Here is a 27923-nt window from a genome sequence, read left to right as displayed (position 1 = left end):
CCCGCGCAGCGCTCTCTCAGCTACTTCCCTGTGGATCCAACACCCGTGCAGCCAGCTACTGCACCTGTACAGCACACGATCCCGTCCGTGCAGCAACCACACCGAGCAAAAAAGTAGTGCAGAGCGAGCATTCGAATCCACGCACCCTACTCCAAAAATTTGGGGCTAACCACCAGACCTCACGTCTCCTAGTGTTTAGAAATAAACAATAATTATATTTAAATAAATATCTCAATAACTATTTATATGATATATAAAAGTCGTATCAAAGTATGGGCAAGTTATTATTCTAATATATAAAATTTGTAGCAATGCACAAATAACTCACTAATGTATATTTAAACAACCTGTGGAGGATGGCCCGTTAATCTTGTGTGATAGGAATGGCGGCCCGTCAGCCCACGGCACCCCCGATCCCAATAAGCACCGAACCCTATAGCCCAAAACTTCCTCCACTTCACGCCCCTCCGCCGCCGCCGCGTCTCCTCTGCAGGTACGCTAGCTTGCTACATTCCCTCCTGCGCCGCCGTCCCCCGCAACGTTCTGTGGGTGGATGGGGCGCTCGTTTCTTCTGGATGACAAGCCGATGCACGCGCGTATCTTGCTGCGCGAAGGGTTGGGGTTCTGGATTGATTGGTTAGCAGTAGGCTATGTGGTGCACATGATTGAATTATTGGTGGTGTGCCTGGTGTGTTTATGTGCGTTTAATGACCATGCCTGCTTTGATATCGTGCTGCTGGGCTAACGAGGATGGAGCTTTGGCGGCTCCGTTTGTTGTTCAGCTGGATGACGTGGTTATTGCATTGACGTGCAGGTAAGAAGGTAAGGAAGAGGGCGAAATGGTGAAGCACAACAACGTTATCCCCAACGGGCACTTCAAGAAGCACTGGCAGAACTATGTCAAGACATGGTTCAACCAGCCCGCCCGCAAGCAGAGGCGCCGCATCGGTTAGCTCTTCTGTGCTTACCCTCTTTCAGCCTTCCAATATGTTGCGTGCTTGAATTCAAGACTTAGTTGTTTACAGATAGTTTGCCATGCCCTGCAAATTTCAATACTCTCTCTCTCAATGCCGTCGATAATAAATCTGTGCAAGTACTAATTTGTTGCAATTTAGTTCATTTGGGCTTGTATTGGGTTGCTCAGTTGGTGGTAAAAGGATACTGTTGGTCAATTAGTTAGCTGTTTCTTGTCCCTACAACGACACCTTGTAAGGACGATGTTAGCTACTTATTTGTCTTTACCTTCATTGATGTTTGTGTCATGTTACTTCATTAGTTTCTTATTTAGTTGATACACTAGTACCAATCATGATGCCACGAGATGCTAATTGGCTTCTGCATGTATCTGATCTGATGTACTACTGTTGTGATATCAATGAACAAATCAAAATAAAAGTTGCCTTCCTTTACTCAATTGTTTCACTCAGGTTGCTTCTTTGCCGACCACTTGTTATGTGTAATTTCTCCCTTATCTTTCTCATGATTACTAACAGCTTTCTACTTTGACCCTGCTACGTTATTATGCAGCTCGTCAAAAGAAGGCTGTGAAGATATTCCCACGCCCAACTGCTGGCCCTCTTCGCCCCATTGTGCAATGCCAGACTCTCAAGTACAACATGAAGTCGAGGGCTGGGAGAGGATTTACCCTTGAGGAGCTGAAGGTGATGCATTGCTTTGCCATTGTCTTTCCATTTGAGTTCTATTGAGCCATGTTGCTTTCTTGAATGTTCTAGTTTGTTTTTATTGGTGTTCTGGAACAATCTGCTGTTGTGTGTATACAATTTGTATGGCACTTGTTAATTTGTGTGTGAACTGCTCTGCTGATGTTTGGAATTTTTTGTAGTCAAGTAGTTTTCCTTCCCTATTCCGAGTATCAGCATGGTGTTTACGTTTTGTTTCAGATGTGGCTTGATTGGCATAAGTTTTCTGTTGATCCTCATTCAGCTACCTTCTGACAAGCCACTCTTTTCATCGATGTATCGTGTTACATCCTTGGTGCTGATGATTAGAGTTAATCTCATCGATTGCAGGCTGCCGGCATTCCAAAGAAGCTTGCCCCAACCATTGGCATTTCTGTGGATCACCGCCGCAAGAACAAATCTCTCGAGGGACTGCAGGCCAATGTCCAGAGGCTTAAGACGTACAAGGCCAAGCTGGTTATCTTCCCAAGGCGTGCTCGCAAGGCCAATGTATGTGTAGAAATACTTTCCTGAATGCCTTGTCCCTTGAAGACGCCTCTCTTGAAGACATGCTGGTTGTTTTGACTTCTAATCCCTTGTGGCCTACCTTCAATGCAGGCCGGCGACTCTACTCCGGAGGAGCTTGCCACGGCCACCCAGGTCCAGGGTGACTACATGCCTATTACTCGTGGTGAGAAGCGCTCAGTCGAGGTTGTGAAGGTTACTGATGAGATGAAGTCGTTTGCGGCCTACGGCAAGCTCCGTCTTGAGCGGATGAACAAGAAACACCTTGGTGCCCGCCAGAAGAAGGCGGCTGAGGCAGAGAAGGATGAAAAGAAGTGAAGCAGGTATACCCTGTTTTTGTTTTCTATCTTTATTCCGATGCAGCCACTAGTGGAATTTTACTGTCAAGTGTGTGCTCTAAGTTCTGTTTTGGTGCTGAAAATAGAGACCAGAGTTTTGGTGCCCAACTGTTTGATACCTGGTACTTGTGGTTGCAAACTCATCAGCTATACCCTTATCTAATGGCTGCCTACCCGATGGTGCGTAGTCTCGTAGGACAAATATGAGCCGAATGCTCATATAAATAAATACATATACCTTCGCAATTAGGCAACACAAACTCAACACAACAAATCTAGCCTAGGGAACTCTTGCTAGCTCTCATTCGATTCCTGGTGCTCCTGCATTCCGAGCTCCTGCATTCCTGATTGCAATGACGGCACTCCCTCCGGACTGGTTCTGCCTCGCCACACGCTTGATGACGCGACGATGAACGACGGAGGGCTGCTGGCTCTCGCGCTCGACTGTCTCCAGACACTGCCCGCGCTGCTGTTCGGCCTGTTCTTCCTCGCGTGCGTGTAGCATGGTCCTGACGCCGTGGCGACCTGGCGTTTGTGGCCTTCGCCTACGCCGATCTCGCCGTGTTCTTCTGGTGCGGCCGCCGTGTCGAGTGGCTGGTGCTGGCGCTGCCGTCTCCTGGCCTGGCCCCGTTCGTGAAGAGAGACGACGGGTGCTGCAGGTCGCCGTGTGGGTCCCTCTCCACCGCACTAAGCTGCGCGTTCGCTTAGTCTTTTGGTATGTACTATGATTTCAAAAAAAATACCGATACCAATGCAATTTTCGAATGAGGACGTAGTAAGATATCGCCAACGCTATGGACAATGGCGGGCTCAGGAGTTCTAGTTAAAATTCTCATATTTAGATAAAGTCAATAGAAAACTCAGTAAACGGATATTTTTTATGATTTAGTATCCACAACTATAAATTAGTAGTGTGTCTATGGTCTACCAAGAATCTGCGTCCCAAATACTGTACAAACAACACACACGCGCCCGTGTCCCGCCTGATCGAGCCACCCCCGCATCCCCAGCTGGCCGAGCGACCGTCCGCGCCCACACCCAAGCCAATCGATCGAGCCATCCATCGTGCCCAAGTTCTAGATCCAGATGTAGATCATCGAAAACTTAAAAAATAGAGCAGAATAAGGATGTGAGAGTGCATAGCAAAAATCTACTATGTTCTCTTTCAAGGAATCCAAGATCAGGACTCCTCCCACAAAAATGGAGATTTTTTTAGAGTCCTAGAGATCCCACCCCATTGAAATGAGAGGGGAGCCATGGAGAAATAAGATGGGGTGGTTGGGCTACCTTTGTAGATACTAATTGCTTGAGGCGAGCATCCTAAGGATGACCACCTCCAGTAGTAGTCTATTGACGGAGGCGGACGTCAAAGCAACACTACCTTTGTTAAACAATTAATAGAGGCACTTGTTTAAGGTGTCTACCTTTGTTAATATACATTTGGTTCCGGTTAACGTCCACTTTTCCTCTTAACTATGGGACATCCTCGACCTTCCTCTATGTGGTTCCCAATGAGGGTAGAAGGTGGAGCAAAACCACCACATACATAGAGGGAAGTAGTCAGTAAACAATGGTTCCTCTTAATTTGTTTTTTAGCCTAGGGAGAGAAATTATCAAATTGACTATTCTAATCATGCATCGGATAACACATATAAATTTGCGGACAATCTATATCCACCAGGTCTTGTCAACTTCATATCCTACCTGTGCCTGCCTACACATAATTGGACTTTGATTTTGCCTACCCACATGGATATTAGTTTTTATATATCCTTGAAATTCAGGTTCGAATAATTACCCACACCACTTTTACCTCACCAGTCATTGTTCCGCCCAATTTTGGCACTTTTTGTTTAAAGAGCTGTGGTTGCTATTACCATCCTAGTCAAACCTTTTCTGTAGTGTATGGTGGTTAGGTTTTCACAAAATAACCAAAATACAATGACGATCAATGGACCACACATAGACGCATACCAAGCCAGTTAGAGAGAACCCTCACAACGTATGCTTAGTTGTCGTTTGGTGGAAGATAGAGAACCATTGTATCCTCAAGCGGAGCTCTAGACAGTGTTACTGGGAGTGGTTGGGGGCGAGAGGTCAAATGACTGTAGTATCCCCATATCTATGTAAGAAGGCCCTTAGTTTGTCCACTGTAATTTCTTCTTGCCACGGGTATGACCTATAAATACCTGGGAGGCATGACCGTGGCAGTTGTTGAATTTATGATCATTTGCTCTTGAATTAGGTGGCGTTTGGTTCATATATTGGTAACATAATGGGTAACTGATAACGTTAAATCATGTTTGTTTAAGTCCAACCGTAATCGATATTATACTACAAATGGATACCACCTTATTCAAATTTGTTAGCACCGGTATTCGAGTGTGAATCGTTACCATTATCATTTACGTTACATTTCGCGAACCAAACGACACCTTTAATTGTGTCACATCACTCTCTTATACTATACATTTGGTTCCGGTTAACGTCCACTTTTCCTCTTAACTATGGGACATCCTCGACCTCCCTCTATATGGTTCCCAATGAGGGTAGAAGGTGGAGCAAAACCACCATATACATAGAGGGAAGTAGTCAGTAAACAATGGTTCCTCTTAATTTGTTTTTTAGCCTAGGGAGAGAAATTATCAAATTGACTATTCTAATCATGCATCGGATAACACATATAAATTTGCGGACAATCTATATCCACCAGGTCTTGTCAACTTCATATCCTATCTGTGCCTACACATAATTGGACTTGGATTTTGCCTACCCACATGAATATTAGTTTTTTTTATATCCTTGAAATTCAGATTCGAATAATTACCCACACCACTTTTACCTCACCAGCCATTGTTCCGCCCAATTTTGGCACTTTTTGTTTAAAGAGCTGTGGTTGCTATTGCCATCCTAGTCAAACCTTTTCTGTAGTGTACGGTGGTTAGGTTTTCACAAAATAACCAAAATACAATGACGATCAATGGACCTCACATAGACGCATACCGCACCATCATAGACCTTTCACATTCACGCAAATTGTACGTTAGCAAAAGTAGGAATGGCATCATCACAGCGTAATACTTGTGCGATATTGAGATCATGTTTGGTTGGGATCTAGCTTTCAGCTTGCCCGTCAGACATCTATCTCAGTCGTCAGATGACCGTAATCGACAACCTAGAGCTGCTGAGTGGCCGGACAAACGAACGAAACCATACTACTGGTACTAGATCTCGCAATGCATGCTTAACTGATATTTTCGTCAGCTTATCCATCCCATATTTTATTTCAAACTTCACTATATAAACAATCCAGTAAACAATGCAAAATAATGTTTTGCACGATCATATACATGATATGCTAGAGGTGGCCTAAATAAGACTGGAGTTTATTTTTAGGGGTCGTTTGGATCCGTTCATTTTGAAGGAATTAGATTATACTTAATAGAGTAGACTATTTGGCTTGAAATTTGACATTCCACCGGTCTAAAGTTCAAATATAAGTATGTCTCAAATTTATAGGACGATTGATGGAAATTAATTTTATGTATTGCAAGGCTAGGCTATGTTTCTGCTCCGCAACTTATAACATTCTGTTTGGCTCGCTGTCCTACAGTAAAAATATAACACATAAATATCGTATTTATATAACCAACAGTAGTATATAAATATATTCTGTTTAAAATCATAAACTATATCAGTTTAACTGATCCGTGCCTAAATTATTATTATTAGAGTGGAATTTAATTTGAAGGACATAAATGGGCCCTTTGGGAAATAAAGACAAAAGAAACCTATGGTCCAATATTAGCTCAGGGGGGCTTGTAGTTTGTAGGCACACGCGGAACGGTGTTGTAAAAGGTTGCTTTCGTGGAACTAACGTTAGGTGGCAGTTTTGACGAGAACACGTATGTTTTTTTTTAATGTAAGGATGCATGGACACCTCGAAGACTTGGCGAGCTTATACTTGAGAAAAACAAAGAATAGTTTTATGGAGTCAAGTGCGAGTAAGACAGTAATCAGTGTTTGCGTATGCTAGCAAACAAATAATGTCACTTTACTTATTGCACTCCCAACGTAGTATTCTCGATGATTGCTACATGGATGCTAACCTGAGAGGGACAGCGAGTACGGAAGAAAAGAACCCGGTAGCACTACTACTGCACTAACTAGTAGACGGTAGCAAGTGGCCTTTTCCTGTCAGGGAAGACGACGACTAATCCGGCGGAGACGATGGATCCAACGGTTCATATCGCAGGTTTCGCTGTCTACGAATGAAACATGACTGACGCGTGAATTTTCATTCATGGACCTGTTACTTAACACGTAAAGTCCAACAGTTACTTATCATGTATATTACACCACTCGGTGGCGGATCCAGAAACTCATCAAAAGAGGGCTCCGGATTATGGATTGGGGAGGCCGAAGATAGCCACGATGTGAATGAACGGAGCTGCCATGAAGAGAATGTGTAAATTGAAAAAACGTGCGTGCCACATGGGTGATGGCTTGATGGATTTGCAGCCTAATGTTATGTGTACGCATCTTGTAACATGTGCTTTTTTTCTATGACTATGTTAAAATTACTACAAGGTGAAAACCAACGCTCTAGAGGACTCCCTTGGGCCCCGCGTCGAGGCGATTCAGGCAGCACTCCACCTCAGTTGTAGCGTGCAGCAGTCGTTGAGTTCATTGGATCTGGCTCACCTTGGGCCCTCGTCGCCCCCTCCCCTTTAGGGCAGCCTCGCCTCTGATAGCCGTCATAGCTGGCCCCGAGCCCCTAAGTGGAGCACGACCTTGGTCTCCATCCTCGACGTTGGGAGTTCGGAGCCATACCTATCACCCTGCTCTCACTGTATGCTGTTGTGTTCTTTGTGCTACAACCGCTAGCTTAAGCGGGGGTTTTGGGGGTCCTAGGCGAAAGCCATGCCAGATGTAGTCTGTGTAGATGATGACGACACCAAGAGGCGTCGTTAGGGGGCCCCTTCCCCCAAATCCTCTAGGCGTCGTCTTGGAGGTCTCATACTAAGCCTTGAATAGTCGTTGTCATATTCTTGCAGGTCTCTTATGTCATTGTGCTTGACATTGACGTCTCGACCTCTGTCATGGTGCGACAAGTTCCTCCATTTAGTGCATCTGCTCCTTCGGTGCTCTCCTTGATAACAGGAGCACATAAATCTTATGTCGGGGTGGTTAATACCTGTCTCTCATGATATTCCCCCACAAGGTCATGCAGCGTTGGATGGTGGCAAGCGAAATCTAGATGCGTCGTCGGGTGTTTCTGTTTGCTCGAAAGGAGATCATCGTTTTTTTTGTATTATGTGGTCGGCGTGCCTCTTGCCTCCTTTAGTCCTCGTTCATGTTTGCATGGCAGATGGCCATAAGATAGCGAGACGTGCGTAGTACGAGAGGAGGTCTAGATGTACAATGGTTTAGGTGTGCCAACGAGTTTGTTGTTCTTAGTGAGGTTGCTAGTTGTCGTATGACAATCGTCGTTTCGATCGCTTAACCTGTGTCGTGTTTGTGTTTGCTTCCTTTGTTCCCTCCTTGTTGCGTTGTGCTAGCAGCTGTTTGTAATTCGTGGTCTGCCACAACATTATGTAAGGGTTTGCCTCGTTTCCCTTAAAAAAGAGGCCATTAAGGTGTGAACTAGTCATACCAGATTCAATGAAATTCATGTGGGTATTCTCCCCCCACCCCGCCCCCTCCCTCACGCCCCCGTTGACAGTCAAAAAAATACTACAGGGTACTAAGTGCTTCTTGATCTGCTGGACCAGGGCTACATCCTGACCAACCCTAGTCCTAGATCTGCCCCTACCACCACGGGTAGAAAGAGGGCCTAGTGATTCTAGGCCTCTGCCTAGGCTCATCGCTACCAAATTTAGTTAATGTGCAACACATGTATAAAACAAGTTTATTAGGGTATGTTTGATTCGTGTGATCCGATTCCAGGAACGCGCAGCGGCACGTCCATGGTCCGCGTGAGACGCGTCGCCGAATCCGCCGCGTCAACACGAACGGCACCGCCGCACGCCTAGCTCCGTATTAGCTTGGCCTGATCAAGAATATATGGGTTTGGATCGTGCGTAAATAAATATTTAATTTAAGCAAGGTCTAAATATATGATATATAAAAATGAAAAAAAATATACGGGTAACTAACTAGTTTATGTATACATAGATATCCATATAAAAAAGAACAGGTCATTACTCGTAGGATTAACATAGGCTTTTGAGTAATTCAATGGACAAAGGTAAAGTCACGTATATTGGTTGGAACATATTGAATGTGATTCAGCCGGAAACAGAAAATGGATTCTGACAGATTTGATTGGAGCGCAACTACCACAAACGCACACATTACGGATTGAAGATTTTTGTTTACACGAGAAACAGAAGCTCCGGGCTTGAGATATATACATACATATATACTCGTACACACAGCAAAACGCTGGCTCGTGAGAACGACCGACCACCAACCCCCCGCTCGAGGCTCAAACCATCCGGCCGGCGACACTGTTTTGATGTTTTCTTCCCCTGTAATGTACGTACTTTGTAGCTTCCGTGGACGCTACTTCTACTACGTACCGAATGTGCTCGCGATGGGCATGGGCGTCGGTCGGACTGAAGCGTCGTCCATTCGACATGGATGGGATCGATGGGGAGGGAGCCGTCGGCGTTACGAAACCACCACACGCACCGAACCCTCTTCGGCAACGGCAAACCACGCCTGCCTTTGCCGCGTCGCTACTCCACTAGTGTTGTCGTCACTAATACCAAACCTTCTCGCCAGCGTCAGGCTATAGCTTGCTTGACCACGAAAGCGACTCGTCGCGATAACACTGCCAAATCCTACAACACATTTATTTAATTATTTAATTATTTATTTTAAAAACGTTCACATTTAAATTTTTTATTTTTATTTTAATGCGGACGAAGGACCTGACCATCCCACTGCTCAGTGCTCTCTGCTCCGCACGTGGTACCTACCAGCTAGCTGGCTTTGACACCGACGACATCCCCATTCCCCAAACGGCGAAGAGACGGGTGGTGTGGTCGTCAATGCGGACGCTCTATACGCCTCAACGTCTGCGTGCGTGCTCTCTTCACCGGACGCTCGAATTGTGCGCCAAATTTACCGAATTCGTAAGGAAAGTCGTTACGACTTTGCAGAGGAGCCCTAGAAATCGACCTGGCCAATGGACACGGTCACAGAACTATGCTCGGCGGTCACCAAATTCATCGTAAAGACACAGCATTAAAGGTTCCAGATTTTTTTTCATGTTTTCTATGTTGTTTTTTCGGTTCTAAAATTCATACATTTCAAATGGGTCTAATAGATTTTTTTTTACACGTAGGAAGCTACAAACTCACTGCTTGCAGAGAAGATAAAAAAAACGTAGTGGTTTCATCGACTAAAAACGAAACAACTCCACGCTATAATATCCGGGTACCGAACAGGCTTTGCACACATCAACCAGCGTCCAACATCAAAGCGGAAGCCACATCTTCACGCGCTAAAATTAGAGGGCTCTCTGTATGCAGTATGTAACCATTACTGCGTTTTTTTCTTCCTTTGAGACTTAAGCTCACATGTCTTGTAGTTCATGTATATACTAGACAGAAAAAAAATGCTGAACACTATATTACAAATACAATCTTATTATGGTATTTAGGGGCAGACTAGTTGGTGGCTTCCCACCGACTCCAGTTTTGATCCTTTCTCCGATCAAAGCCCCCAAAGAACAACAGGCAAGAAGAAAAGAAAAATGCCATGTACTTGCACCCGACACCAACAAAAGAGAACAAGACATCCAACGGAAATAAGGAATCCAATACCAATCCCACTATTGCCAACTACTATCTAGCTGTGTCTATCTGTCCCCCGCCCATACCTCTCCTTCTGTTCTTCACCTCACCTGGCTCTAGCTGGCTGCCTGCCTGCCTGTGCAGTATGTACAACACTTTATTATCATGTTTTTTCCTTTCTTATCTTTTTCTCTCTTTATATTAGTAGTTTATTGCTTCGGTTTTTTTTTCTAGATGACCACTCGTCCTAAGGCAGCAATGTGATTAGTAATTGTAATACCAACTAATAATTACCACAGTAACTGAGAGGAGAAAAAAAAACAAGAAACCCATGAACAAACGGGAGGCCGGCGGAGACGACGGCGGCTGGTGAACGCAGGACGAGGCGGGGCGCTAGTTCATGTCCACCATGGCGTCGTGGAAGCGCGAGACGCGGTCGGGCGTCACGCACTGCGTGATGAGCCTCGCCCCTGGCTTGTGGGCCCATGGCTTGACGAGGATGCACGTGGCGATGTAGTCCAGGTTCGTCAGCGGTACCACGTGGGCTGGCGGGCCCCACCCGTAGTCCACCTCCGCGAAGCCGAGGCGCGTCCAATCCGACACCAGCAGCGTCCGGTAGTCGGAGGTGATCTGGTAGGGGTCCACGCCGTCGGCGCCCTCCTCCCCCGCCGCCCACCGCGCGAACTCCAACGGCAGCCGCTTCTTCCCCTCCCTGATGATCTTCACCACGTCGGTGACGGACGACGAGGACACCTTGTCGGCCGTGGACGCGACGCGCATGATGTAGTAGCAGTTGCCGTAGAAGCCGGCGCCGCCCCGCGGGAGGCGGGCGCCGAGGAGCGGGCGCGCGTTCATGGCGAAGCAGAGCTGCACGGGGGTGTCGGGGTCCTCGAACCCCGCGGCGCGGGTGCGGCTCTGCCACGCCTTGGCGATGAGGACCTCGAAGGCCGAGCAGCGGCCCCCGCCCGTGGCCGCCGCGAACTGGGACTTGAAGTGGTCGATGTAGTCGGCGGAGATGTCGATGGCCAGGTACTCGAGGCGCTTGGCGCCCGTGGGCTCGGGGAGGCTGCCGACCAGCGCGCCCGACGGGTCTGGGATGGCGTCGCGGGCCCAGGTGGGCGCCACGGAGACCTGGTCCGCCCCGCGCGCCAGCTCCCCCACCGCGCCCATGAACTTGGCCGCGCCGAGCCCGTCCGCCACCGCGTGGCTGAAGCGGAAGCCCACCACGAAGCCGCCGCACGCGAACGCCGTCACCTGCACGTACGCGTCGGGGCAGCGGTCTGAGAGCTGAGAATCCCAAATCCACGGCGAAGCAACGCAATCCCACACAATGCAGCTGGAATCAACCGACCGGACGAGGCCTCTGCGGGCGTGCGTACCTGGACGAGCAGGATGAGCTTGCTCTCCTCCTCGTGGCTGGGCCTCGGCAGCGGGTGCGGGAGCAGCTCGTCCTTGGGGATCTGGAGCGGGTACTCGAGGTAGTCGACGTCCTCCAGGCGGCACCGTACGGCGGCCTCGATGAACCAGACGCCCTCAGCGCTGCAGTCGACGTGCAGGCCCCCGGCGCTGTCGGACACGGCGAGGCGGCCGGCGAGCGGGTAGTAGTCGACCAGCGCCCGTGCGAGGGCCCGCTCGATGGTCTCCGCGGGGCTGAGCCCGTCACGCGCCGGGTCGGGCTTGAAGACGTGCAGCGACTCGATGAGCGCCATCTGCGTCGGGTACCGGTCCAGCCACGACAGGCGGTGGGGGGCAGTGGGGGTGGGCTCCGCCGGCGGCACCAGGCGCTGCGCCAGCCGCTCCACCGTCTTCGCGGCCGCTGCCGACTCCATAGCTCACCGCCTCACCGGAAGGAGAGGGAGAGGAGAGGGGCGGAGGGTCTCTCTCCCTCGTTTCCCTTGGCCCGGAGGGATTTGGCCTTCCGGAGAAGGTTGGTAGTTGTGGGTGGGGTGTGTGCTGTCCTGTGACTTTCAAGTTGAGCGTTGGTTCCTGTGCTTGGTGAGGTGCTGCTTTATATAGATGCTTGAGTTCCGGAGTGGATCAGCGGCGCGGGGCTCCGAGGGCAGGGGCGGCTTGAGTGCTTGACGCAGGCACGATGGTGGCGGGCGGGCGGGCGGGCGGACGCCGGACGGAAACGTAGACAGGGTGCCAGACTGCCAGAGGCAGGAGTCGCAGCCCTGCAGAGCGGCGGCGGTGCGCGATGGCCGATGGCAGTAGGAACTAGGAAAGGAAGGGTGCGCCTGCGCGAGCGTGTCGACGACGACGTGAGTCACATGGATCAGGTCCACGGGCCCCTATGGCCGCACGCCCACGGCCCGTTTCCATTTATTTTATTTATTTTTAAAAATATATTTGTCTTACTGTATTCCGTTTATACGTTCCATACTTTCCTGCAGCGACCACCAGGTCACTGCAACGTGAAGTGCATCAATGGTGTCGGTCAAATCAAGAGCTCCGTTTCTTTCGCCAACGCACAACATGCATGATCATATTTTTTTTGGCTATTACATGGTTACCCCTATCTGGAGATGTGATTTCGTTTTTACTCCGTTTTTAAAGTTGGTATGTATTTTATTTTTTCAAAACGAACACATAGTTTGTCTCTTAACACTACTGAATTCAGCTAATTCAGCCCGTAACACTACTGATTTTTTTTCGAAACGAACACATAGATTTTTTGGCTATTTTTTTCACTTTTATCTCTCGTTTTTAGGATGAAAACGGTCGATAAACACTAAAACTACCACGTCGATTCCGATAGAAAATTCCGAAAACCGATTCCGTTTTCAAAAAATACTGTTACCGGTGAATCCGATCGAAAAATTTCGAAATCGGTTTTCGTAATTCCAAAAAATTCCAAAACCGTTTTCATCCCTACTCTTTTTATCAACAATTTGTAAAATTGCTCTCACGTTATTATAAAAGTTTGAAATATGATTGTGATATAAGTCCCAATTTTAAAAATTAATAATTTATTTTTTAAATTAAAAGTATTTCGAAATTAATGAAAATAAATTGAATTTGACATTATTTTTTGACAAAAGTGACAACGTTTATTTATAATTTTGAAAATAATTTAAGTATAATTTATTTTCAAAACTATAATTAAAATATTGTCAAAAAATAATATCAAATTTAATTTATTTTCAATAATTAAAATAGTGTTAAATTTAAAGTTGAAATGTTTATTTTTAAAATTTATGATCATATTTATGTTGCAATTATATTTTAAACTATTTATTATATCAAAGAGAGAGTAAATTTGTAAAATCTCTATTATATTAAAACACCAGTTTTAATGGTCAACTTGCGTTAATATTTCAAAAAAAACTATACTTCTTTAGAATCAACCTGTACTCTTATAATCCCTTCTCTAGGAGAGTTTCATGTGTCATGGTTTTCGCGTGTTGTTCCCATCCAGTGACCGTCGTACATCATTGTGCTTCCCTGCATCTCTAAAACGAACTCTCGCGCATGTCACACGAAGAAACCGCCTTCGCACGCCATGCGCCTTCCTACGCTCGCTGTCGCAACCTCGGAGCGCGGCGTGAGGATAAGCCCCTGCAAACTCCATGCCGAGCAATGCGAGGATAGACCCCGTGAACTTCGCGTCAAGTGACCCGCCACGCCGCAACCTCCAATAGCGTGCCTGCCACAACTATCGTCGCTATAAATTTCTAGCCTCTAGCTCTCCGCGTCAGCGCAACGAAAATGGTTACCACCAGCAGCAAGGCTAGGATATCCCGAGGTGGCGGGCTCTTCAGAGACCTGTGTCGTCAGTCTAGTGTTGCGTTCGACTGCTTGCCATGACACGTCGAGGTCGGACGAGGACGACGGAGACATGTTGGTTGGTGGTTGCGGCCACGGGCCCCTCGCTATGGCACTGGCGATAAGGAGGCTGTAGTGGAGCAGCGTGGCGCGGGTGTCGCTTCGCGTAGGGAGGCGCTATCCGCTCTACATCGCGCCCCATTGTTCCATGGTAGTTAAGGTACCCGTACCACCAACTCTCTGACTCTGACGATCAATCAATATGCTTAGGCCGAGGAGGTCTCAATTGGTAGTTGTAGATGGAGTGCTGGCGATACTGATGCGAACGGAGCTTCGGAGTCAGATTGGTGCGTATGGGGGTGAGCGAGCGGCTGCTTGCTTGCTCGTTTCTAAATTGATGGAGCGGGGAATTGAGATGTCCGTGTTTATGGCGGTAACTGCGGCCATGAGGATGCATGTCATGTATTTGTGGAATTGCGGCAACCTTCACTGAGTCTGGGAGAGATACTTCTATGGCCGTGATCTGAAGAAGGTTCTCAAAGCATGGACATCTTTTAGCTTTGTTGGATGATTCTAACTTACATATGTTTCCATTTCAATATTAATCTTATTCTATTAACAACATATTTTCTTAAGTGACATCAAGTTTAGCTTCACAAATATTGTCGGGGACCATAATTAGGGGTACCCTCAAGACGCCTAATTCTCAGCTGGTAACCCCCATCAGCATAAAGCTGCAGAGGCCTGATGGATGCGATTAAGTCAGGGATCAGTCCATACGAGCGACTCGATCACGCCTCGCCCGAGCCTAGCCTCGGGCAAGGGCAGCCGAGGCTTTAACGGCGGACACATCTCCGGCTCGCCCGAGGCCTTGCCTTCGCTAAGAAGCAACCCTGACTAAATCGCCGCACCGACCGACCGAGTCGCAGGAGCATTTAACGCAAAGGTGGCCTGACACCTTTATCCTGACGCGCGCCCCCCGGCAGAGCCGAAGTGACCGCCGTCACTTCGCCGCTCCACTGACCGGTCTGACAGAAGGACAGCGCCGCCTGCGCCACTCCGACTGCAGTGCCACTTGACAGAGTGAGACTGACAGGCAGTCAGGCCTTGCCAAAGGCGCCATAGGAAACTCCGCTCCGCCCGACCTAGGGCTCGGACTCGAGCTAAGCCCCGGAAGACGGCGAACTCCGCTCCGCCCGACCTAGGGCTCGGACTCGGGCTAAGCCCCGGAAGACGGCGAACTCCGCTCCGCCCGACCCAGGGCTCGGACTCGGGCTAGGCCCCGGAAGACGGCGAACTCCGCTCCGCCCGACCCAGGGCTCGGACTCGGGCTACGCCCCGGAAGACGGCGAACTCCGCTCCGCCCGACCCAGGGCTCGGACTCGGGCTAGGCCCCGGAAGACGGCGAACTCCGCTCCGCCCGACCCAGGGCTCGGACTCGGGCTAAGCCCCAGAAGACGGCGAACTCCGCTCCGCCCGACCCAGGGCTCGGACTCGGGCTAAGCCCCGGAAGACGGCGAACTCCGCTCCGCCCGACCCAGGGCTCGGACTCGGGCTCAGCCCCAGAAGACGACGAACTCCACTTCACCCGACCCCAGGGCTCGGACTCCGCCCTGGCCTCTGCCGAACAACCTCCGCCTCGCCCGACCCAGGGGCTCGGGCTCGGCCTCGGCCATGGAAGACAGACTCGACCTCGGCTTCGGAGGAGCCTCCACGTCGCCCTACCTAGGGCACAGGCCAGCCACGTCAACAGGAAGCGCCATCATCACCCTACCCCGAGCCGACTCGGGCCGCAGAGAACAAGACCGGTGTCCCATCTGGCTAGCTCCGCCAGATAGGCAATGATGGCGCCCCGCTAGCCCTGTGACGACAGCGACTCTCAGCTCCCTTACGGAAGCAGGGGGACGTCAGCAAGGACTCAACCGCTCCGACAGCTGTCCCTCCGCCAGGCTCCGTTGCTCCTCCGACAGCCACGACATCACACCAGCAGGGTGCCAAGATCTCTCCGGCTGCCACATTGGCATGTACTTAGGGCGCTAGCTCTCCCTCCGCTAGACACGTAGCACTCTGCTACATCCCCATTGTACACCTGGATCCTCTCCTTACGCCTATAAAAGGAAGGACCAGGGCCTTCTTAGAGAAGGTTGGCCGCGCGGGGACGAGGACGGGACAGGCGCTCTCTTGGGGCCGCTCGCTTCCCTCACCCGCGTGGACGCTTGTAACCCCCTACTGCAAGCGCACCCGACCTGGGCGCGGGACGAACACGAAGGCCGCGGGATTTCCACCTCTCTCACGCTCGTCTCCGGCCACCTCGCTTCCCCCCTTCGCGCTCGCCCACGCGCTCGACCCATCTGGACTGGGGCACGCGGCACACTCACTCGTCGGCTTTGGGACCCCCCGGTCTCGAGACGCCGACAGTTGGCGCGCCAGGTAGGGGCCTGCTGCGTGCTGACGAACTGCTTCCCGTCAAGCTCCAGATGGGCAGTCTCCCGCAACCTTTCCGGCCCGGGACGGTGCTCCATTTCGGGAGTCTTGAGTTCATGTCCTTCGACGGCAGCTACGACATGATACTCCTTCCACCGCCGCGCGACAACGACAATGGCGGCCGACAACCCGCCCGCCGGCGGCGGAATCGACGACATCTTCCCCACGTGGTGGAAGAACAACATTCGAGCTCGCCCCGTCCTCTCCCCCGCCAACGGAGGAGGAGGCGGGGCAACCAAGGCCAAGCGGGAGGCCGCGCTTCGTCGGCTGTCGAGCGAATCGACGTCCCCAGCGCCCCAACGGGGGGCGCGTCGGGCGACGACCTCGCGTTTGAGACGAAGGCGAGCGTCGTCCCCCCACGAAACACCAATCCCTAGCAAGTGGACGACGCCAGCGCGCTCGCGGAGAGCTTGCAGGACGTCGCCCTCGTACCTGAGACGACGGTGCAATCAGTCCCCGATGTGACTATGTCGCTCCTCGTCGACCAAAAGGTATTGACTGATTCCCATCCTACGTCATTTAGACTCGGCCTCAACCCGCCTAGCGACCTCGCTTTGGCGGGCGCTCTCGTTGAGGCGAGTGCAACCCCTCTGGGGTTTCGTATGCGGTCGCCTTGGGACCGATTGATGGACGTCTCGACCTACGGGCCCTCTGGGTCCGAGGAAGATGACGATCCCAGCATCTGTTGGGATTTCTCTGGATTTGGCAACCCCACTGCCATGCGGGACTTTATGACCGCATGTGACTACTGCCTCTCCGACTGCTCCAACGGAAGCCGCAGCCTTGACGACGAGGACTGCGGCCCAAGCCGCGAATGTTTCCATGTCGAGCTAGGGGATCCCTCCGAAGGCAACCATCTCGGCATGCCGGAGGACGGTGATCTCCCTAGGCCGGTGCCTCGCGCTGACATCCCGCGGGAGCTAGCTGTGGTCCCCGTTCCGGCGGGGGGTCACGACCCACAGCTCAAGCAAGTCCGCGGGGCGCAGGCCAGGCTCGACGAGGGAGCAGGAGCGCTTGAGTCGATCCGCCGGGACGTCGGGCAGGTATGGGCGGGCCAACCCCCGGCCGGAGAAATACGTCACCTGCCCCAGGGTTTCCAACACCGCGTCGCCAACGACGTCAGGGTCAGGCCGCCACCCGCATCCAGCGGGGTCGGTCAGAACCTGGCAGCCGCAGCGATGCTCCTCCGCGCGATGCCGGAGCCATCAACCACCGAGGGTCGGCGAATCCAGGGAGAGCTCAAGAATCTCCTGGAAGGCGCTGCGGTACGACAGGCCGAGAGCTCTGCCTCCTGAAGGCAGGGATACCCCTCGGAACCTCATGCCGCGACTTCCCGATTCATGCGAGAAGCCTCGGTCTACACCGGGCGCACGCGCAACACCGCGCCTGCGGCCCCGGGCCACCTCGGCAACGAGCACCATCGTCGCGACCATCGGGCCCACCTCGACGAAAGGGTGCGCCGAGGCTACCACCCCAAGCGTGGGGGACGCTACGACAGCGGGGAGTATCGGAGTCCCTCGCCCGAACCACCCGGTCCGCAGGCCTTCAGTCGGGCCATCCGACGGGCGCCGTTCCCGACCCGGTTCCGACCCCCGACTACTATCACAAAGTACTCGGGGGAAACAAGACCGGGAGTGTGGCTCGCAGACTACCGCCTGGCCTGCCAACTGGGTGGAACGGACGACGACAACCTCATCATCCGCAACCTTCCCCTGTTCCTCTCCGACACTGCTCGCGCCTGGTTGGAGCACCTGCCTCCGGGGCAGATCTCCAATTGGGATGACTTGGTCCAAGCCTTCGCCGGCAATTTCCAGGGCACGTACGTGCGCCCCGGGAATTCCTGGGACCTCCGAAGCTGCCGGCAACAGCCAGGAGAGTCTCTTCGGGACTACATCCGGCGATTCTCGAAGCAGCGCACCGAGCTGCCCAACATCACCGACTCGGATGTCATCGGCGCGTTCCTTGCCGGCACCACCTGCCGCGACCTGGTGAGTAAGTTGGGTCGCAAGACCCCCACCAGGGCGAGCGAGCTGATGGACATCGCCACCAAGTTCGCCTCTGGCCAGGAGGCGGTCGAGGCTATCTTCCGAAAGGACAAGCAGCCCCAGGGCCGCCCATCGGAAGAGGCTCCCGAGGCGTCTACTCCGCGCGGCGCCAAGAAGAAAGGCAAGAAGAAGTCGCAAGCGAAACGCGACGCCGCCGACGCGGACCTTGTCGCCGTCGCCGAGTACAAGAACCCTCGGAAGCCCCCCGGAGGTGCTAACCTCTTCGACAAGATGCTCAAGGAGCCGTGCCCCTATCATCAGGGGCCCGTCAAGCACACCCTCGAGGAGTGCGTCATGCTTCGGCGCCACTTCCACAGGGCCGGGCCACCTGCAGAGGGTGGCAGGGCCCGCGACGACGACAAAAAGGAAGATCACCAAGCAGGAGAGTTCCCCGAGGTTCGCGACTGCTTCATGATCTACGGTGGGCATGCGGCGAATGCCTCGGCTCGGCATCGCAAGCGAGAGCGCCGGGAGGTCTGCTCGGTGAAGGTGGCGGCGCCAGTCTACCTAGACTGGTCCGACAAGCCCATCACCTTCGACCAAGCTGACCACCCCGACCACGTGCCGAGCCCGGGGAAATACCCGCTCGTCGTCGACCCCATCGTCGGCGACGTCAGGCTCACCAAGGTCCTGATGGACGGGGGCAGCTGCCTCAACATCATCTACGCCGAGACCCTCAGGCTCCTGCGCGTCGATCTGTCCTCCGTCCGAGCAGGCGCTGCGCCCTTCCACGGGATCATTCCTGGGAAGCGCGTCCAGCCCCTCGGACGACTCGACCTTCCCGTCTGCTTCGGAACGCCCTCCAACTTCCGAAGGGAGACTTTGACGTTCGAGGTGGTCGGGTTCCGAGGAACCTACCACGCAGTACTGGGGAGGCCATGCTACGCGAAGTTCATGGCCGTCCCCAACTACACCTACCTGAAGCTCAAGATGCCGGGCCCCAACGGGGTCATCACCGTCGGCCCCACGTACAAACACGCGTTCGAATGCGACGTGGAGTGCGTGGAGTACGCCGAGGCCCTCGCCGAGTCCGAGGCCCTCCTCGCCGACCTGGAGAACCTCTCCAAAGAGGTGCTAGACGTGAAGCGTCATGCCGGCAACTTCGAGCCAGCGGAGACGGTTAAGGCCGTCCCTCTCGACCCCAGTGGCGACACCTCCAAGCAGATCCGGATCAGTTCCGGGCTCGACCCCAAATAGGAAGCAGTGCTCGTCGACTTTCTCCGCGCAAACGCCGACGTCTTTGCGTGGAGTCCCTCGGACATGCCCGGCATACTGAGGGATGTCGCCGAGCACTCGCTGGATATTCGGGCCGGAGCCCGTCCCGTCAGGCAGCCTCTGCGCCGATTCGACGAGGAGAAGCGCAGAGTGATAGGCGAGGAGATCCACAAGCTAATGGCAGCAGGGTTCATCAAAAAGGTATTCCATCCCGAATGGCTTTCCAACCCTGTGCTTGTGAGGAAGAAAGGGGGGAAATTGCGGATGTGTGTAGACTACACTGGTCTCAACAAAGCATGTCCGAAGGTTCCCTACCCTCTACCTCGCATCGATCAAATCGTGGATTCCACTGCTGGGTGCGAAACCCTGTCCTTCCTCGATGCCTACTCAGGGTATCACCAAATCCAGATGAAAGAGTCCGACCAGCTCGCGACTTCTTTCATCACGCCCTTCGGCATGTACTGCTATGTTACCATGCCGTTCGGTTTGAGGAATGCGGGCGCGACGTACCAGCGGTGCATGAACCATGTGTTCGGCGAACACATCGGTCGCATAGTCAAGGCCTACGTCGATGACATCGTAGTTAAGACAAGGAAGGCTTCCGACCTCCTCTCCGACCTTGAAGTGACATTCCGATGTCTCAAAGCGAAAGGCGTCAAGCTCAATCCCGAGAAGTGTGTCTTCGGGGTGCCCCGGGGCATGCTCTTGGGGTTCATCGTCTCCGAGCGAGGCATCGAAGCCAACCCGGAGAAGATCGCAGCTATCACCAGCATGGGGCCCATCAAGGACTTAAAAGGCGTACAGAGGGTCATGGGATGTCTCGCGGCCCTGAGCCGTTTCATCTCACGCCTCGGCGAAAGAGGTCTGCCTCTGTACCGCCTCTTAAGGAAGGCCGAGTGTTTCGCTTGGACCCTTGAGGCCGAGGAAGCTCTCGGGAACCTGAAGGCGCTCCTTACAAAGGCGCCTATCTTGGTGCCCCCAGCTGATGGAGAAGCCCTCTTGGTCTACGTCGCCGCGACCACTCAGGTGGTTAGCGCCGCGATTGTGGTCGAGAGGCAAGAGGAGGGGGCATGCATTGCCCGTTCAGAGGCCAGTTTACTTCGTCAGCGAGGTACTGTCCGAAACCAAGATCCGCTACCCACAAGTTCAGAAGCTGCTGTATGCAGTGATCCTGATGAGGCGAAAGTTGCGACATTACTTCGAGTCTCATCCGGTAACTGTGGTGTCATCCTTCCCCCTGGGGGAGATCATCCAGTGTCGAGAGGCCTCGGGCAGGATCGCAAAGTGGGCAGTGGAAATCATGGGCGAGACAATCTCGTTCGCCCCTCGGAAGGCCATCAAGTCCCAGGTGTTGGCGGACTTCGTAGCCGAATGGGTCGACACCCAGCTACCGACGGCTCCGATCCAACCGGAGCTCTGGACCATGTTTTTCGACGGGTCGCTGATGAAGACGGGAGCCGGCGCGGGCCTGCTCTTCATCTCGCCCCTCGGGAAACACCTACGCTACGTGCTACGCCTCCATTTCCCGGCGTCCAACAATGTGGCTGAGTACGAGGCTCTGGTCAACGGGTTGCGGATCGCCATCGAGCTAGGGGTCAGACGCCTCGACGCCCGCGGTGACTCGCCGCTCGTCATCGACCAAGTCATGAAGAACTCCCACTGCCGCGACCCGAAGATGGAGGCCTACTGCGATGAGGTTCGGCGCCTGGAAGACAAGTTCTACGGGCTCGAGCTTAACCACATCGCTCGGCGCTACAACGAGACTGCGGACGAGCTGGCAAAAATAGCCTCGGGGCGAACGACGGTTCCCCCGGACGTCTTCTCCTAGGATCTGCATCAACCCTCCGTCAAGATCAACGACACGCCCGAGCCCGAGGCAACCTCGGTCCAGCCCGAGGTACCCTCGGCTCAGCCCGAGGCGTCCTCGGTTCAGCCCGAGGTACCCTCGGCCCCCGAGGGCGAGGCACTGCACGTCGAGGAGGAGCAGAACGGGGCCACGCCTGATCGAAATTGGCAGACCCCGTACCTGCAATATCTCCGCCAAGGAGAGCTACCCCTCGACCAAGCCGAGGCTCGGCGGGTAGCGCGACGCGCCAAGTCGTTCGTCTTGTTGGGCGATGAGGAGGAGCTCTACCACCGCAGCCCCTCGGGCATCCTCCAGCGATGCATCTCCATCGCCGAAGGTCAGGAACTCCTGCAAGAAATACACTCGGGGGCTTGCGGCCATCATGCAGCGCCTCGAGCCCTTGTCGGGAATGCTTTCCGGCAAGGCTTCTACTGGCCAACGGCGGTGGCTGACGCCACTAGAATTGTCCGCACCTGCGAAGGGTGCCAATTCTATGCGAAGCAGACCCACCTGCCCGCTCAGGCTCTGCAGACGATACCCATCACCTGGCCCTTTGCTGTATGGGGTCTGGACCTCGTCGGTCCCTTGCAGAAGGCGCCCGGGGGCTACACGCACCTGCTGGTCGCCATCGACAAATTCTCCAAGTGGATCGAGGTCCGACCCCTGAACAGCATCAGGTCCGAGCAGGCGGTGGCGTTCTTCACCAACATCATCCATCGCTTCGGGGTCCCAAACTCCATCATCACCGACAACGGTACCCAGTTCACCGGCAGAAAATTCTTGGATTTTTGCGAGGATCACCACATCCGGGTGGACTGGGCCGCCGTGGCTCATCCCATGTCGAATGGGCAAGTGGAGCGTGCCAACGACATGATTCTACAAGGGCTCAAGCCCCGGATTTACAACGACCTCAACAAGTTCGGCAAGCGATGGATGAAGGAACTCCCCTCGGTGGTCTGGAGCCTGAGGACAACGCCGAGCCGAGCCACGGGTTTCACACCGTTCTTCCTGGTCTACGGGGCCGAGGCCATCTTGCCCACTGACCTGGAATACGGCTCCCCGAGGACGAGGGCCTACAACGATCAAAGCAACCAAGCTAGCCGAGAAGAATCGCTGGACCAGCTGGAAGAGGCTCGGGACAAGGCCTTACTACACTCGGCGCGGTACCAGCAGTCCCTGCGACGCTACCACGCCCGAGGGGTCCGGCCCCGAGACCTCCAGGTGGGCGACCTGGTGCTTCGGCTGCGGCAAGATGCCCGAGGGAGGCACAAGCTCACGCCCCCCTGGGAGGGGCCATTCGTCATCGCCAAAGTTCTGAAGCCCGGAACGTACAAGCTGGCCAACAATCAAGGCGAGATCTACGGCAACGCTTGGAACATCCAACAGCTACGTCGCTTCTACCCTTAAGATGTTTTCAAGTTGTTCATATACCTCGCACCCACGCAAAGTTTAGTCATCAAGGAAGGGTCGGCCTCGCCTCGGCAAAGCCCGATCCTCCCTCGGGGGCTAAAAGGGGGGGGACCCCCTCTGCGTCGAAATTTTCCTCGAAAAAAGATCTCTTTTAGCAGAATATCTTTCGTGCTTTTTGACTACTTCGAAAAGCGGATCCTGAAAACGACGGAGTACACGTAAGCAGCCAAGGTTGACCGAGCCGAGGGACTCCTACGCCTCCGGGATACGGATACCTCACTCATCACCTTCTGCGATAAGTAACTCGCGTTCGGATAAAGTGATTCCGCGGACCGAACAAGTCTTTACGTTCGGAAGCTCTTCTGCCGAAGCGGTCCTTCAAGCCTTCTCGACTGAATCGGTGACAGGGCCTCATGGACGGGTGAAAGTACGCGTAAGCGGCAAGGTCGACCGAGCCGAGGGACTCCCACGCCTCCGGGATACGGATACCTCACTCATCACCTTCCGCGAGAAGCAACTCTCGCTCGCACAAACATCCCTGTTACCGACAAAAAAGTCCAGATGCTCGAAATAAGAGGAAAGGAGACGCAGTTTTACAACGCAGCAAGGGTGTGTTTTCTGGCCTCAGCGGCCGCAGAAGGCACACGCTACAAGACAATCTGATCCCGCAGGCTCGGGTCTTCACGCTGGAAGGGGGCTGTAGCACCCTCGGCATCGACGACACCTTCAGCGAGGTCCGACCCAGCCTCGGACGGCGACGCGGTCCAGGGACTTCTCCGGGAATTCGGCCCGAGCAGGCGGCTCGGCCGGTTTCCCCAGGGGCCTCGGCCAACCATCTTCCAAGGGCGCCAGCCCGGTCCGAGGCCTCGGCTGATCAACTCTGGCATCGGTCCCGCTGACGGACAACCCGGCTAGGCTCCGGCCAACCAGGTTTTCATTTTCGAGCCAACTCCGCCTCTGTTCGTGCTGATATCGCTACCCCTGGCCTCGGCTCGTCGAAGAGCGGCCAAGGGGTCTCTTTAACTAAGCTAGAGGAGCCTCAGACAACAAGGCCGATCGAGCCGAGGGACTCCTACGCCCCCGGGATACGGATACCTCACTCGTCACCTTGACACGGGGCGACTCATGCTTGGTGAAGCGGTTCAGATAATCAACAGGCGAGACTTAGTGCTCGAAAATGAGGAAAAGACACGGCTCCGTGCCAAAATTACATACATGTTCAGGCATCGACAGCCACAATGAACAAATAACACTGGCATTCAAAGTGCCATTACAAACGGAACTCCGGTTCCCCCTCCGCAGGTACGAACAACCTCACTCCATGGGGGAAGGCCTGTGGAGCAACGGAAGACCGACGAACGGCGCGCCGTCACCTGCTCCAGCAGCGGCGACGACGACGACTTCTGCTCCGGGGGGCCGAACAGCGGCAGCACTGACCTCAGGGCGAATGCTGCTGCCAGGAGGCCCCCGCCCATGCCAAAACTCGTAAGGCAAGGACAGGCAGAAGGCCGTAGAGTTGGAGGTCGGTCCGTGGCCAGCCTTGGCTATCACGCCGGCGGAAGAACCTCTTCCAGCTGCCGTGGCAGACGCCGGCGCCGCGAGCGGCTCCGAAGCCACTCGCGTCCGAGAGCCGGGCACGCTGCAGCTGCCAGCGCCACGGACGACAACCGCTCCTCCCCCCATCACTGAGTGAAGGAGCGGGCCACCGCCCACGCAGGGGCCGACCCCAACTCGGCACACTCCCCTCCCCAGCCTTGGTGATGAAAATCCTTGAGGCTGAGGGAGGGGGAGGGGCCGCAGCCCGGCTCGCTTTCCCCCACCATCAAGCTGGAGGTCACCATCTTGGGTGACCGCCGGTGGAGGGGTGCAGCCGGGCTGCATGATGAAAATCCTTGAAGCCGAACGATGGCTGAAAGGTACCAACTCCCACGGAGTTGCGTTCCTCCAACGATGAGGCGAAAAGACGGCGGGTACCCCCCATCCGGGGGCTTGGAAGGTGGAAAGACGCGACGCATAAGGGAGGAAGAAGACATGGTCGCCTTCCGAAAGGGGTCGCCCTCCTTTTAAAGGCAACTCTCCCTACGTGCGCCCCCAAACGTCACGGGCTGAGTCTTCTCCAACACGCTCCAAGGCCCTCCCCTGCGGCGCGGGGGCTGGGTCCCGCATGTCATGCAAATCGGCTCAGAGCAGAAGAAGCCAAACCGCCGCGCGTGGTGCACACAACCGCCCAGCAGTTACAAGCGACCCCCCACTTTTGCCCAGACCAACGGGCGGAAGGGGCGGGCAGCCATGCAGGCGGCATGCAATCGCGCCAGGTGGACGCACTTCTCCGACTCCCAACACGCAGGCATGGAGGCCCAGGCCCACGCGTCACGCAACCGGCGCGCCAGATGCTGCATGCAAGCAACTGCACCGCCACTTGCGCCACCACCGCTCCTCTTTGGTTGCGGAACCAATACCGCGACTCGAGGCGGCCCAGCGCACGACCCAGCAGCGCCAGCCTGGCGCGACGGTCAATACGGCCGAAAGTGGGCCAGCAGTAATGACGGTGGCGGGCGGGCGGGAGCAGCGGTCACGTCGTCGGCCAGACTCACGTCCCGTCCGGGGGCAGCAAGAGAACCCCCTCTCACGGCGTGAAGACAGGGCGCCCGTGATCCGTTCCTCGAATGGCTCGCGCACGCGCAACGGCCGCCCTGCCAACAACTCACCCCGTCGCATTAACTCCGCGGCGGGACAGGCGGCGCTTCTAGCGGGAGAAGCGGGCGACGCTTCGCTTTCGCCGTAATAACCGCGCCAAAAAAGGTACGCCACGTCGTTCGATTTCGTATCCTTTTCCTTTTTTCCTCTTTCTCTATCTCTTGCAACAGGGACCAGGAAAGGGGGATACCCCGAAAAGGATCCTTCCCTGTGAAGGAACCGGGCTTCGAGCCCCCCCCCCCTACTGATCAGAGGTTCGAAGGCTGGCCCTCCGAGGGGTTCAACAGTCGCCTCAGATCGCGTGGGCCCTACACCCACTACTGGTCAGAGGTTCGAAGGCCGGCCCCCCGAAGGGCTCCACTGCCGCCTCAGGCTACTCGGGCTCCGCGCCCATTACTGATCAGGGGTTCGAAGGCTGGCCCCCGAAGGGTTCACAGTCGCCTCAGACGTCGAGCGAGGGATGACCAGGGGTACGTTCGATACATAACCAAGGCTCGGGCTGCGCTCCCGAGGTACCCTAGGACATTTCCGAGACCAGCGGGAGCGATCTTGTAACGGAATCCCATCGGAGGGAGGCATCGAGCCCTCGGACCCCGTCGCCAGGGGACCGGGTCCGGCAGATCACCCGCAGGTACTTTTGGGCGTGCCTCTGGGCCCCTAGCCGACCCCCAACGAACGGGGCACGGACGACCACTCGGATTACCCGCTTGCAGCTCACCGGAGACACCATGTTCGGTGCCCATCGAGGGTAACATGGCGCTCTCCCCCCCCCTCCTCCTTGCGGAAAGGCGACGTGGGGGCGTATGTAAAAAAGCCAAGTCTGTCCCTGATCGTCCTCTCACCCTGTGCGGAGGCTCGGGGGCTGCTCTCGCAAAACCGGCTCCGGCCGAACCGTTGACAGCGTCAACATACCAGCCCGAGAACTTGGGCCCCGACCGTGCACCCGGGCTACGGCCAGTTCGCATGAGGGAACAACCAGACCAGCCGAAGCATTACACAAGGCATTAAGACCTCGGGGGAGTGAAACCACTCCTCCGAGGCCTCGGGGGCTACACCCGGCGGGTGCGCTCGCGCGCACCCACCGGAACAAAATGCAACCGAGAAAGGCTGGTCCCCTTGCAAAAAAGTGCGACGAAAGCCTCCAAGCGAGTGCTAACACTCCCTTCGAGGCTCAGGGGCTACTGTCGGGGACCATAATTAGGGGTACCCTCAAGACGCCTAATTCTCAGCTGGTAACCCCCATCAGCATAAAGCTGCAGAGGCCTGATGGGTGCGATTAAGTCAGGGATCAGTCCATACGAGCGACTCGATCACGCCTCGCCCGAGCCTAGCCTCGGGCAAGGGCAGCCGACCCCGAGGGATTTCCGTCTCGCCCGAGGCCCCCCTTTAACGGCGGACACATCTCCGGCTCGCCCGAGGCCTTGCCTTCGCTAAGAAGCAATCCTGACTAAATCGCCGCACCGACCGACCGAGTCGCAGGAGCATTTAACGCAAAGGTGGCCTGACACCTTTATCCTGACGCGCGCCCCCCCGGCAGAGCCGAAGTGACCGCCGTCACTTCGCCGCTCCACTGACCGGTCTGACAGAAGGACAGCGCCGCCTGCGCCACTCCGACTGCAGTGCCACTTGACAGAGTGAGACTGACAGGCAGTCATGTCTTGCCAAAGGCGCCATAGGAAACTCCGCTCCACCTGACCCAGGGCTCGGACTCGGGCTAAGCCCCGGAAGACGGCGAACTCCGCTCCGCCCGACCCAGGGCTCGGACTCGGGCTAAGCCCCGGAAGACGGCGAACTCCGCTCCGCCCGACCCAGGGCTCAGACTCGGGCTAGGCCCCGGAAGACGGCGAACTCCGCTCCGCCCGACCCAGGGCTCGGACTCGGGCTAAGCCCCGGAAGACGGCGAACTCCGCTCCGCCCGACCCAGGGCTCGGACTCGGGCTAGGCCCCGGAAGACGGCGAACTCCGCTCCGCCCGACCCAGGGCTCGGACTCGGGCTAAGCCCCAGAAGACGGCGAACTCCGCTCCGCCCGACCCAGGGCTCGGACTCGGGCTAAGCCCTGGAAGACGGCGAACTCCGCTCCGCCCGACCCAGGGCTCGGACTCGGGCTCAGCCC

The 27923-nt window shown here is 54.7% G+C and overlaps 2 protein-coding genes across 2 annotated transcripts; one reads left to right on the top strand and one right to left on the bottom strand.

The window, feature by feature from the left end:
- Window positions 1-412: 412 nt before the first annotated feature.
- Window positions 413-2650, top strand: LOC100286371 (60S ribosomal protein L13). The gene is made up of 5 exons (NM_001159258.1): window positions 413-493; window positions 815-948; window positions 1528-1661; window positions 2031-2189; window positions 2298-2650. The coding sequence occupies exons 2-5, from the start codon at window positions 840-842 to the stop codon at window positions 2520-2522; spliced, it is 627 nt and encodes a 208-aa protein (NP_001152730.1). The 5' UTR covers window positions 413-493; window positions 815-839; the 3' UTR covers window positions 2523-2650.
- Window positions 2651-10063: 7413 nt separating this feature from the next.
- On the bottom strand, window positions 10064-12328 carry LOC100285016 (uncharacterized). Its single transcript, NM_001157911.2, has 2 exons — window positions 11727-12328; window positions 10064-11601 (listed from the first exon to the last, which is right to left on the bottom strand). Exons 1-2 carry the CDS (start codon window positions 12174-12176, stop codon window positions 10741-10743), a joined length of 1311 nt encoding a protein of 436 aa, NP_001151383.2. The 5' UTR covers window positions 12177-12328; the 3' UTR covers window positions 10064-10740.
- Window positions 12329-27923: the final 15595 nt, after the last annotated feature.

This window comes from Zea mays, chromosome 6, assembly GCF_902167145.1.
Source record: "Zea mays cultivar B73 chromosome 6, Zm-B73-REFERENCE-NAM-5.0, whole genome shotgun sequence".
Classification (NCBI taxonomy): domain Eukaryota; kingdom Viridiplantae; phylum Streptophyta; class Magnoliopsida; order Poales; family Poaceae; genus Zea; species Zea mays.
This window is presented reverse-complemented; position numbering and strand designations above follow the sequence as displayed.